At 39.9% G+C, this 13,028-nt stretch overlaps 1 protein-coding gene across 1 annotated transcript in view; it reads left to right on the top strand.

Moving 5' to 3' along the window:
• SH3BGRL2 (SH3 domain binding glutamate rich protein like 2) overlaps positions 1-13,028 on the top strand; it is a 54,514-nt gene that overhangs the window by 26,888 nt on the left and 14,598 nt on the right. The window contains exon 2 of the mRNA XM_079780372.1: positions 10,496-10,681. Within this exon, the coding sequence (XP_079636498.1) occupies positions 10,496-10,681 (186 nt within the window). The remainder of the gene's footprint in view (positions 1-10,495; positions 10,682-13,028) is intronic.

Raw genomic sequence — 13,028 nt, 5'->3', positions numbered from 1 at the left:
GAGCATCATTATAATTGAAGAACAGTGGTACTACTCAATTTTCAATCCCATTTATCAATCATGTAACAGTGGTAAACATTTTTATAGTTAAAATCATACTGTCTTCCCTGATGTCAATTAATTGTTCCTGATAACCAATTGAAAGATGTTATATTTTTACATTACAAAAAACCTCACTAATGAATGCCTGGGGAAAGGGACGGGGGCGGGGAAGAGGGTGGGTTTAGGACGGGGGGTGGGGGAGGGGGGGCGGGGGGGGCGGGAGGGGGAAGAAGGGCGATGTAGAAGGAGTCAATGGGGGAAAAAGGAGGACATATGTAATACTTTCAACAATAAAGCTTTAAAAATTTAAAAAATAACTCACTAAAGATTTTTATGTGAAAGACTTTTAGGAGATTAGAAAATTATCTTACTAGGTTTTCACGGTGACAATTTTTATAGACAAGTATTGCTTTCATTAACAAAATAATAATACCAAACATTCCCTAAAATTCATTTTGTAAAAGTTGAACAAGAAAGTTACTTGATTCTTATAAAAAAAATAAAGAAAAAAGAAGAAGAAAAGAAAGAATATTACTTGATAAAGTATCATCTTTGCCTTGAAGGGACAAATTGAGAAGAAGGTGTGTGTATCTGTGTGAGAGTCTGTGTGTTTTAGTATCTGCTGGGAGGCATACAACTGATATCATTTGTCATCATGAAAAGCACACTCAGAGCAGTTATCCTTTTCATAAAAGAAAAAAGTCGTAGAAGGCACTCAAATTAGAATAAATACTCAATAGAATTTGCACATTCAATAAGATAACTCTGAAGATTATAAAATATTTATAATAACACCACAACATTCTATCGTAAAACATGTATGTTTTATAGCAATTATATACTAGTAAAGGTATGTTTCTAAACGATGAATTCTTGGAAGATAATATGAAAATTAATTACTTCAGCATGATGAGATTATGTGTTTTTTAATAAAAAGCAATTTTAAATTAAAAAGATGACTTAACATTATAAACATGGAAAAAAGAAATCAGTGTAAGGTGATTAAGAAAACAGGACCAAAAATGTTGCCTGGTTAAAATGAAAATATGTTTAAAGTATTTATTAAAGCTCAATAATGTTTATTTGTTTAATACAAACATATTGAGTGTCTAATAAGTACCACGGACGATCTTTTCCATCATTAAAACTGTATTGCCTATTGATTTTTTGATGATAGCCATTCTGACAGGTGTGAGGTGATATCTCATTATGGTTTTAATTTGAATTTCTGTAATGATTAGTAACTTTGATCATTTTTTCATTTGCCATTGTCCTCGTTGGACAAATGTCTATTCAGGTCTTCTGCCCATTTGTTAATTGGATTGTTTGTATTTCTTTTATTGAGTTGTATGAGTACTTTATATATTTTGGATACATTTGCTTATAAGATGTATCATTGGCAAATATGTTCTCCCATACAGTGTGTTCCCTTTTCATTTTGATGGTGGTTTCTTTTGCTGTGCAGAAGCTTTTTATTTTGATGTAGTACATTTTTTATCTTTTACTTTCCTTTGCCCTAAGACAGTGATGGCGAACCTATGACATGCGTGTCAGCACTGACACGCGTAGCCCTTTCTGATGACACGCGGCCGCATGCCAAGGATGAAACATTTGCTGCTCCTGAGGATGAAACATTTGCGAAATAATGTTTTTTCCTCAAAGTGACACACTACCCGAGTTATGCTCAGTTTTTTGGCGAAGTTTGACACACCCAGCTCAAAAGGTTGCCCATCACTGCCCTAAGAGATGTAGCTGTAAACATATTGCTACATGAGATGTCTGAGATTTTACTGCCTATGTTCTCCTCTAAGATTTTTATGGTTTCTGCAAAATATGTTAAGTAAAATAAGCCAATCTGAGAAAGACAAATATAACATGATATCACTTATTCGTGGAATCTAATGAACAGAATGAATTGACCATCAAAATAAGACCCAAAGCCTGGAGGCATGGAACTGATTGACATACCTCGGTTGGGGTTTGGGGAACGAGAAGAGATAAACCAAAGAACTTACATACTTATAGACATTGCCCATGAACATGGGCAATAGGATAGTGAAGACATGGTGGGATGGATAGGGCCTGGGAGTAGAGGGGTAAGGGAGGGAAATTGGGAGATATCTGTAATACTATCAACAATAAAAAGTGTATTTAAAAAACTGTATTGCTTAATTTACAAAATATCATAATGGTTCTTTCAAAATTGCTCTGTATTTCATAATCCTTCTTTCTGACATTCTGATTCCCTAAAACTTGTTTCAATCTCTTTCATGACAGGATCTCTCATTGTTATCTTTGGCTTGGTAACCTGGTATTTGCTTTCAAGTAAGATAAACTGAAATGGACACTAGAGATACAGTACTTTCGGTGTAATCTCATGTTTAGTTAAACAGCATTAGAATGTTGACAGTTAGCAGATGGCTTGTTGGTTCTTATTCTACACCACTGCCTTACCCCCCAACAGTGAGACACATCAGAGAGTGTTTTAGTTAAGAATGTGTTCATCTGCAAGTAAGAGGGAACCTGACTGATGTGTCTGGTCTCTGCTGGTAAGTCCCGAGGCCGATTTGTTCAGGGCTTATGTTTCTAGGCTTCTCTTGGGTGGCCTTTTCCTGATGCTCGTTGCCTTAAGATGGCTGCCTCTGCACCTTATACTTGGGTTTCTAGCAGGAAGGGGGAGGAAAGGCAGAGACAAGGGCCCTAGCATCTTAACCCATCTGCTGCAACAGGAGAGCACAGCCTTGTCCAGAAGCTCCACCCAGCAGACTTGGGCTCACACCTCCAAGGCCCGATCTGGGTCACGTGGCTGCCCTAGCTGCAAGGGTGGGTGGGAAAACTGGGGCGTGAGTTTCCCAGCCTTCACAGGAGAGGTAGTAAATAGCCACAATACTTTTTGCCACCTGCGTCTTCTTTATTGCAATAGAATGCCTAATGAGCCCGACAGTGAAGACTTGAAGAATTTGCCACGAAATTATATATTTTTGAGGTACCCTATTCAATCGCTGGAAAGTTTCTGGAGTCTTTGACCAGGGAAAGGTTATCAGTCCTTTCCTCTCTTTTTAGTTGAAAGAAGGAATTATTTTGGGGCCCTCTACCTCTCTTGGTCTAGTTCAACCCTTCTGTAAGTTTTGTCAAGTTATAAGAAAGTCTTTTTTTTCTCTTTCTTCTGCCTATCTTTGACTTTCATGAAATACATGAAAGACCTTAGTCAGCCTTACCTCAAGTCAGAAAAAAGAAAACTGTATATTTAAAGTGTGCAAGTAGGTGAAATAAAGAGCTGTCGCATAGAATACCCAAAGCCTTTGAAAGTACCCAGAAGTCACTATATTTTTTTCAGAAGGCTACATCTAGGGCAAGAAAGTAAAGCTAATACGTTTGGATGAAACAGTTGAGCAAGTGCCTCTTATTGCTTAGTTCTTTTCCTATTTAATCCTCCCAATGAACCAGTGAAAAAAGATATTGGGTCCATTTAACAGATTTGGAACCTGAAAATGAGAGAGAAGCTGAGTAATTTCTCCAAGGCTACTCAAGCAACAAGGCCAGAATTAAAAGTAGGACACTCTAACTCTAAAACCCGTTTTGTTTTTAATTTTTCTCACTGCCCTCCATCTGTGCCTTGTTTTGCCTTTAAACTTGCTTTCCCACAACTGCTCACACATGAAATGTCAATTTTTAAAACTGTCTTAATTCAAATTGATTATGTCTCTTTATTTACTGGTGACTCCCAAGGTCCCAGGGTGCTGCAGCGTCTGTGTACACCCCGGAATTCAAACATGACTAGACATATTGGGAAGTCTATGGAAGGAATCTGTCAGGGGCTGCTTAATTACATGTTAACTGGCAGCCTTCTGGAAAGAACTAATCCTACAAGAAGAGAATGGAGGAGTGCAAATTTACTTAGAAGTCAGTGTCACAGAGTAGGGGGTAAGTCTAAGTCAAGTGCAATGTGATTTATTTAGCCCGCCTGCTGATCTAATCCCTAGGGACGCGTGGAGCCAGGAGATTGCCAGATTCAAACATCTTCACAGGTTTCCACGGGTCGTTGAAGGTTCCTGCCACATCAGCAGATTCTGCAACAGCAGCCCAGGCAGCTCATCACCCAGGCGCCTGTGCGGGTGGGTCACCAGGGCGTGGTGCAGGCATCGGGGTCTTCAGCAGATGGGGGTCTTGCGGGGGTTTGAAGTTGAAAGGGTGAAGATTTATTGCCTTGGTCCAGTCAGGCAGCTCTAACAAACTGGGTGGCTTATAAACAACAGAAATTCCCTTCTCACAGTTCTGGAGGCCGGAAGTCCGAAACCATGGTACCAGCATGGTTGGATTCTGGCGAAGGCCCTCTTCCGGATGTTAATTCATCCTTCTCCTTGTGAGAATCCAGGTTGCAGACTGCTGACTTCTTGCTGTGGTGGAAGGGGCAAGGGAGTTCTTGGGACTGTTTTATAGGGGCACTAACCCCATTCACGATGGCTCCACCCTCATAACCTAAGCACTGCCTTTTCACCCCACCTTCTAACACCATCGGGGAGATACATTCAGACCGTAGCACCTAATTGATGCAGTAGCTAAGAAGGCCACTTCAAAGCTCATCAAAGGCGCTTGCTTCAGAGCTCCCAGAGATAATTGGGGGAAGTGGTTACGGGTGATAGAATTCTGTGGTAGCGATCGAAAGCAGAGTCAGGGAAATATTTGCGTAATTCCCATTTGCCATCAATGTGCAAATATACCAACAATTTAATACTAGTAAAAATACATTTGGACAAAACAAAATACTATAGTATGCACTTGCAATTCTTAAAATTAACTGACAATCGCATTTTTATTTAAACATACAATCTTCTTCAATATCAGTGTCAATGTTTGAAGTGAAGCCTTTTTTTTGCATTCAGAGCCTAGAGATTCTTCTTATTATTTAGGCTACTGGTATTTCCAGTTAGATGTAACATGCTAGACACACTGATTTTAAACTCATAAAGTTTTAGCATCAGTTGAGAAATATTAGCATTTGATCTACATTTCTGTTTGACTAAACTTCAGTTACATTTGTTCCTAACTCAAATTAGCAATGAGTGTGATCTCTTGAACATCACCTGGGAATCTTTGATGTTCAGCACCGGAGTGATAATTCTTTAATCATCCATTCAGTTAATATTTACTGAGGGCCTCCTTCTTGACAGTCCCTTGCTTACAGAACTGACATTGTGTGGAGAGAGAGATGATCATAAAAATGAGTAAACCGATAAATAAAACTTTAATGAATGTAGACAAAACTTCAGCTAAGGTGGCGAGAGAGGGCTCTCCAAGGAGGTGATACTGAAGGTATCATTTAAAATCATAAGAAAGTCAGCACCTCTGTTACATTCATCCTTCTGTTTGTGAGAATCCTGTCTATTCATTAACAAATGTTTATTGAGTGTCTGCTATGTGTCAGTCACCCATTCCAGGCTCAGGATCCAGCAGTGAACAAACCAGCAGACAAAATCCCTAGCCCTTTGGAATTTATGCCCTAGTAGGGGGAGGTGGACAAGCAAATAGTGAACATAAAACACGCAGTATGTCAGATGCTAAGTGCTAAGGTGAAGAATGAAGCATTGCAGGCAAGTGGGAAGTTCTAGGGTGGCTGGTAAAAAAAAAAAGCAAAATCAGGTGATTAGGGAAGTACTTCCTCACTGAGAACGTGAACTTTGAGCTGGAACTGAAGATCTGGGATCAAGCCCAAGGTTGGCAAACTTTTTCTGTAAAGGGCAGCAGGTAAATACTTTAGGCTTTGGAAATGATACTGCCTCTGTTGCAACTATACTCAACTCTGCCATTGTGCGGCAAAAGCTGCCTTAGACATTATGCAAATGAATGGGTGTGGCTGTCTACCAATGCAACTTTATTTATGGACACTGAAATTTGTATTTCATATAATACATGAAATGTCGTTTTGTCATGAAATATTGTTTTGACTTTTTTCAATAATTTAAAAAAATGTAAAGACTAGATTTGGCCTGTGGGCCATAGCTTGCCTACCTGTGAACTAGCCTGAGGATGGAGCAGTGTCTGTTCCCTTTAACAGCTTTGGGTGATGTAAGGGCACGTGTTTGAGTGGTAAGATGGAAGGCACCTTCTGTGCTTTTGTAGATATCTCCCTGTTGTGGGTTCAACAACTCTGTTGTTGTTTTTCGAAGAAAATGAAAATTCATCTGTTTATCCAGTGACAGATACTCAGTTCACTTACATTAAACTCATATTTTACAGCTTTTATTTCTAGGCTCTGCTGTGCAGTCAGAGCTTTTATTTTCAGTCCATCACACTACAGTATTTCCGAAGACATTATAAGTAGCAACTAAGAGTTTAAGTAGCATTGCATTTAGATTCAAACTATAGAAAACTTGATATAGAGTGGCTTAACTGATTGGGGGTTTGTTTGTCTAGTGCACAGGGGTTTAGAGTAGGCTGCAGGAGACTGGTGTGACACCTGCAAAATGTCATCCAGGACGCAGGCTCCTGTCCTTCTCTTTGACCATCCTTAGCATACAGTGTTGGTTTTCACATTTTCAAAATGGTTTCTACACCTCCCAGGAAAAGGATAAGGGCAGAATGGACTTTGTCTTTCCATTCATAAGTGGAGCCATCCCCAGGAACATCTGCCTTACATCAGATTGGCCAGAACTGGGTCATGTGATCACCCCAAGCTGCAGAGGAGTGTGGATAAACACATTCTGTAGCTGAGCACATTACTTTTCCGAACAAAACCAGACTTCTGTATTAAGAAAGAAAGAGAGCCGGAACTGGTTTGGCTCAGTGGATAGAGCGTCGGTCTGTGGACTGAAGGGTCCCAGGTTCCGGTCAAGGGCATGTACCTTGGTTGCAGGCACATCCCCGGTAGCGGGTGTGCAGGAGGCAGCTGGTCGATGTTTCTCTCTCATCGATGTTTCTAGCTCTCTATCCCTCTCCCTTCCTCTCTGTAAAAAAATCAATAAAATATATTTTTAAAAAAAAAAAAAAGAAGAAAGAAAGCAAGAGAGATGGCTACTGGGTAAATTGCACTATGTGCCATGGCTTCTAAATGTGTTTAATAGAAACAAACCAACCAGGAGTTGTAAGTACCTTCCTTCCACTCCTGGCTAAATTGACATGGTGAAGGCAGTGACTATTATCCAACAATTCTTCTCTTCCATTTGCTTCTCAAATTTATTTTGATACTGGCTGTAAGGTACACTTAGTTTCAGAACAGTCACATATGAGAAGGGAGCTCTTTGTGTTAAGGAAATGACTATATAAGTTACTGTTATTGGAATTCTGGATTTGTGCCCAGCACATGAAGTGCCCTTGATGGCTTCCTGTTGCCACACGGGAAGCCTCTCCATTACCCAGGGCCTGGCGTCTCCCAAGTGCCTGCCTCCTGCGGCGGGCGGTCCCCTGCCACTCAGGCCCGGGCTCCCCCAGTTCCAGGCCACAGTCACCTTAAGGCAAATCTTAAAAACAGTGCTTGGTGGCGTGACTCATCTTCCTTCCTGATGTTAATGTCACAAACATCCACTTGAAAACCTCCTTCTCTGGGTTGAATGTCTCCTTTTTGTTTATTTGAGTGATCTGCTGTAGTATTAGTTAATTTTCTGGCCTTAACCCTTTTCTAAAATCTTATTTTAATCATCTGGCCTTTCTTTTAACTGTGAAGAAACATGGAAGCCAATGAAGAACAAAATGCTGTGAGTCCTGCTTCATGCCCTGTTGGGAACCCTGACTTACGTAAAACACCGCATCTCTCTGGCCTGTACCACTGCTCCCCTCTGTGAGGCACACGTTCAGTTCTCTCTCAAGATAGGTTTCTTCTGCTTAACCTTCTGACCCTTGACACATTCACACTCTTCAAAAAAGTTTGAGGTTTATACAGGTAGAGAGTGAAAAGTCTTGGTCCCACTTTGTCCCCATTACCCTGACCCCCTAAGCAACCACTTTTGTTCATTTCTTTGATAACCTTCAGGAGTTTTTAAAAATGTAAATACAAGGAAATACAAATATGTTCATATTCTCCCTTTTTCTTTTCAGAAGTATGTGCTTAGTCTACTTACAATTCTGCTCTTGTTTTTTCACTTCATATAATATATATCTTGGAAATCTTTTCATAACAGTGTTGATGGTAAAACAATTTCTCCTTTTTTTCTTTTTAAGTTGCATTGTATTAAAGCGATCTCCTTGAAACACAAGCCTGGCCATGCCTCCCCTTGCTTCCTTCCCCCTTTAAAAACACATCTTACTCCTTACAGGACTGTCAGACATTATCAGTGCCCGTGGGGAACTGCCTTTTGCTTCTTGAGCATTGTCAGTGTGTCATGATGCGTTTGAAATTTTTTTAGAACAAAAACCATTTCTCTTTTTTCTTTAGTTTTATGGAGATACTAGAGGCCCGATGCATGAAAATTGTGCAAGAGTAGGCCTTCTCCCCCCGCTGCTGGCACTGGCTTCCCTCTGGCACCCGGGACCCGGGCTTCCCTCTGGCCACTGGCAGGCACCCGGGGGACCCAGGCTTCCCTCACAGCCCCGGCTTCGTCGGGAAGAACGTCCAGTCTAATTAGCATATTATGCTTTTATTATAGATAATCGACATAATGTTGTATAAGTTTAAGGTGTACAATGTAATGATTTGAGGTATGTATATATTGTGATACGATGAGTATAATAAGTTAACATCCAGTTCCTCACATTGTTTGAACTTTAATCTTTTACAGTACAACTTTCAAATATTGCCTATAAGGAGAGAGAGGTGCTGAGACGTGGATACTTTCAAATATTGCTAGTGGGAATGTAAATAGATGTGGCCTTGTATTTTTATTGAGGTATAATTGACATACAACATTATATTAGTTTCAGGTGTACAACATAAGTATTCTATATATATGTGTATATTGCAAAATATCACCACAATGAGTCTAGTTAACATCCATCACCACATCTGTTACTATTTTTTTTTCTTATGATGAAAACGGAAGATCTACTCTTTTAGCAAATTTCAAATACAATACAGTATTTTTAACTATAGTTACCATGCTGTTTATATCCTTAGTACTTACTTATTTTATAATTGGAAGGTTGTACTTCTTGACTGATGTAGCCTTGTTGCAAAGAAATTTACCCTGGGTCTGCCCTTTCATTCATAGGACTTTGTCCTAAAGTAAAGTGGTATTGTGAGAAACAGTAAGAGATTTGTAAATAAAGATGTTCACTATGATGAAAGATGTTCCTAGTGGTGAAAGTTACAAGTATGCTAAATATCCAGCAACAGATAACTGTACATCTACATGATGGAATTGCCAGGGAGACATTAAAATTCATACTCTTGAAAACTCTTTTTTAAAATTCATTTTAGAGAGGAAAGGAGAAGGAGGGATAGAAATATCAATGATGAGAGCGAATCATTGATTGGCTGTCTCCTGCACGCCCTCTAATGGGTATCGTGCCCAAAACCCAGGCATGTGCCCTGACTGGGAATCGAATCCTGATCTCCTGGTTTATGGGTCGATGCTCAACCACTGAGCCACATCGGCCGGGCAACGTCCAGCTATTTTGCCTAGTGTGACCCTGTGAAAGAAAAGACTAATTAAGCTGTAGAGGATTATAATCCAGCAATAAATGCTCAGTGTGTGTGTGTGTGTGTGGTATCTATATGTGCAGGGCAGGGAGGTACGGATGGAAAGAAGCTGTATGAGTGTCTTTGATGTATCCCTAGTATTGAGAATGTATGAGTGTTTAGGTACTCACATATTAACCTAAAATAGTTAATATAGATCCTTAAACTAAGGATAACATTTCGAGGACTACAAATGTGTTTTCAGCTCTTCAAGAACACACCTGACCCCTAGTGACTGAGGAAGGAAACATGAAAGATCAGAAGAATGAAAAGGGTTAAGAAATAGAGTTCATAATAAAATGGTGCTTGCTGTTTACTCTTACTTCAGAGTGGAGAACACTTTTCTCTCGTGAACTGATGAAAGGATGCTTTCATGCCCCTGGCTGCAGCTGAGGAATATCTGAAGGAGGCTTCTGAGGGGAATGAAAATGTTGCTGCTCCCGGGAATCAATGAAATGTCGACAACTCAGATGGGCTATATATGGTTTTCAACAGAGAGAGCGCTCATGACTATAAATGTCAACTCCTGTGGGTGGGAAGGGGGAGTGGTGTTGGCCCCCTAAGAACTGTGTGAATCTCACCTCATACCTAGTCTTTTCCAGGCAATCTGAGTTGTGCCCCAGAGTTCTGGGGAGTCTAGGTGAAGAAATCACTGTGTCAGGACCTGCTTAGACCTCTGCTGGATATCCACAGAGTGGACAGTGCATGGCGCCTATGTAAATCGCCTTCTTTTTTTTTTGTATCAGTGACCTCTGACAATGGGAAGTGAAATCTAGTTCAATTTGAAAATATATACATATTGTTTCAGATGAGCATTTCTCCTTATTTGTCTTCTCTTTTTAGATAAAGAAGAAGCAGCAAGATGTGGTTAGATTTCTGGAAGCCAACAAGATAGAGTTTGAGGAGGTGGATATCACAATGTCAGAAGAACAGAGGCAGTGGATGTACAAAAACGTGCCCCCAGAAAAGAAGCCCGCTCAGGGCAACCCTCTGCCGCCTCAGATATTTAATGGTGACCGATACTGTGGAGTAAGTAGCTAGATTGTCATTACACCATTTCTTTGCAATACTCAAATCACAGAGTCACCTTGAGTACAGTGGGCTTTTTTCAGTTAGGACTGTCACCTCTTCATTCGGTGCCTATTCAGGTCCACAAGTCTAATGGAGGGGCTATGAGTCCAAGGTCACAGACAGTGTGTGTGAGTCTGAGTGCATGTGTGTCTGGGAATTTTCTTGTCTCTGTTTGCTTTAGAAAAGGAAGCTGTGTGCATGGTTTCATTGTGTTCTAAATTTTAAAGCATATTCTTTACTAATAGATTTTGGGGGGTAGACTAGGAGGAGTAATTATTCTTGAGCCTTTTCCCCTTTACAGTATATATTTTTTAAAAAGCCAGATGGATCGTTATGAACATGTAAAACACATTAGGTGCCTTCCTGCTGTATGTAGCATATGAAGTCCCTTTTGTCTAATTATCTGTTTTCCTTCTTACGCTTAGGTTAAGAAAAAAAATCAAGAAGTTTCTTTTTATTTTTTTTTTTATTGATTTTAGAGAGAGAGAAGAAGAGAGAGTGAGAAAGAGATAGAAACATCAAACCCAGGCATGTGCCCTGACCAGGGAATCCAACTGTTGATCTTTTGGTGCATGGGTTGATGCTCAACCACTGAGCCACACAGGCTGGGCTCAACAAGTTTCTTTCTCATGCGTAATTAGAATTTGCCTTTTGCCAGAGCTCTAAGTATATAAGTCAGTGTTTATTTTGGAACCTATATTCCTCCAGTGCTTTAGGATTGCCTGGAGAAGAGCAAGGGGCTAAGCTACAGTGCTCAGGTGCTTGAGGTGAAATGAATAGCTAGGTTGTCATTAGGGTGGAGAAAAGGGATAACAGAGTGCTTTTGATGGTTTGAAAGGAAACAGTTTCCTGTGTGCATAAGGAAGAATGAGATATTAAAACATTAAGCCATAAATATTGTGCACAGAGTTCTTACATACATGTCAAGAGGAGACTCCTGAACATAGCACTAGAGATAGATTTGAGTTCTACTAGTACTTTATGTTGGCTGTGACACCTTTGGAAAGTCACCTATTTAAGCCCAAATTTCCTCATCTTTAAGCAAGGGATGATATTATATACCTTCATAGGATATTTATGACTGTTTCTAAAATACTTAATAAGAATGAAGGTTATTGTTTTGTGGGATTTTTTTATATCATGATCTCATATTTTACTAGGGGAAGAATGTGGTAACCAAGGGTACATCCCATTCACAATTTCTGAGTCTAGAAAATGTACTCTTATGCCTGCAGACCAAAATAAGGTAACAGTTGAAAATGTGTACGAACTATAGTTTCAAAATAAAGTAAAGCTATTAGTCCAATAGTGCTAGAAGTCTTAAAACAAAGATCTAGTGATTTTTCTGTTTCTCAGACTTTGCAGGTATGAAAATGCCATTATTCTGGGCTTGTAGTTGAGTGGTAGTTTGGCTGGGTATAGAATTCTAGGTTGGAAAGAATTTTGTTGGTTTTGCTTCAATATCATTGTTTCCAGTTCTGCAATTGAGAAGTCTAATGCCATTTTCCTTGAACTATTGTATGTTTTTGTCAATTTCTTCTATGCAAGTTTTTAAGATCTCTTTCTTATATATATGAGATCCTAAATTTTTTTTGTGGTGAATTATTATAATACTAGCGGCCCAGTGCATGAAATTCGTGCACAGGTAGGGTCCCTAGGCCTGGCTGGCGATCAGGGCCAATTGGGGCCTTCCTTCCCCTGGCTGCTGGCCGGGGCCTTCCTTCATTCTGCACCACCCCCTGGTGGTCAGTGCACATCATAGCGAGCGGTCAAACTCTGGGTCGGTTGAACTCCCAAGGGGGCAATTTGCATATTAGCCTTATATAGGATAAGCTAGTATTCATTCACTGGGGTAAGTGCTCAGTAAATCCTTATATCTAAGAATTATATAATTGAGTCCTTAAAGATGTCATTGCTCTTTCTCTAATTAACTAGGACTCTGCTTATTACGCCCCTCCCCATTCCCAGCAAACCTGTACCTCATTATTGCTATTATGACATTTATCTCATAGAATTTTTTTTCTTTTCACGTCTTTGTCTTTAATTGGTTCCTGAGTTCCTTGTGCTCACTCTCTGTAGGCTCCATGGCATGTTCATCTTAGTATCTGGTACCTATCAGAACACTAGGAACATATATCACATTTAAAAAAATTGTTTCTGTGAATGGGTGAATAGGTCCACAGATGTTTTCAGCTTAGCAGGGAGCTACCCCATTCTGTTGGGTCTTACCTTGTCAAGGTTCTGAGCATTTGTATACTCATCTTACATAATAAAAAGGTAATATTTAAATTACCATCACTCCGCT

This window comes from Cnephaeus nilssonii, assembly GCF_951640355.1.
Source record: "Cnephaeus nilssonii genome assembly, chromosome: 9".
Lineage (NCBI taxonomy): Eukaryota > Metazoa > Chordata > Mammalia > Chiroptera > Vespertilionidae > Cnephaeus > Cnephaeus nilssonii.
This window is presented reverse-complemented; position numbering and strand designations above follow the sequence as displayed.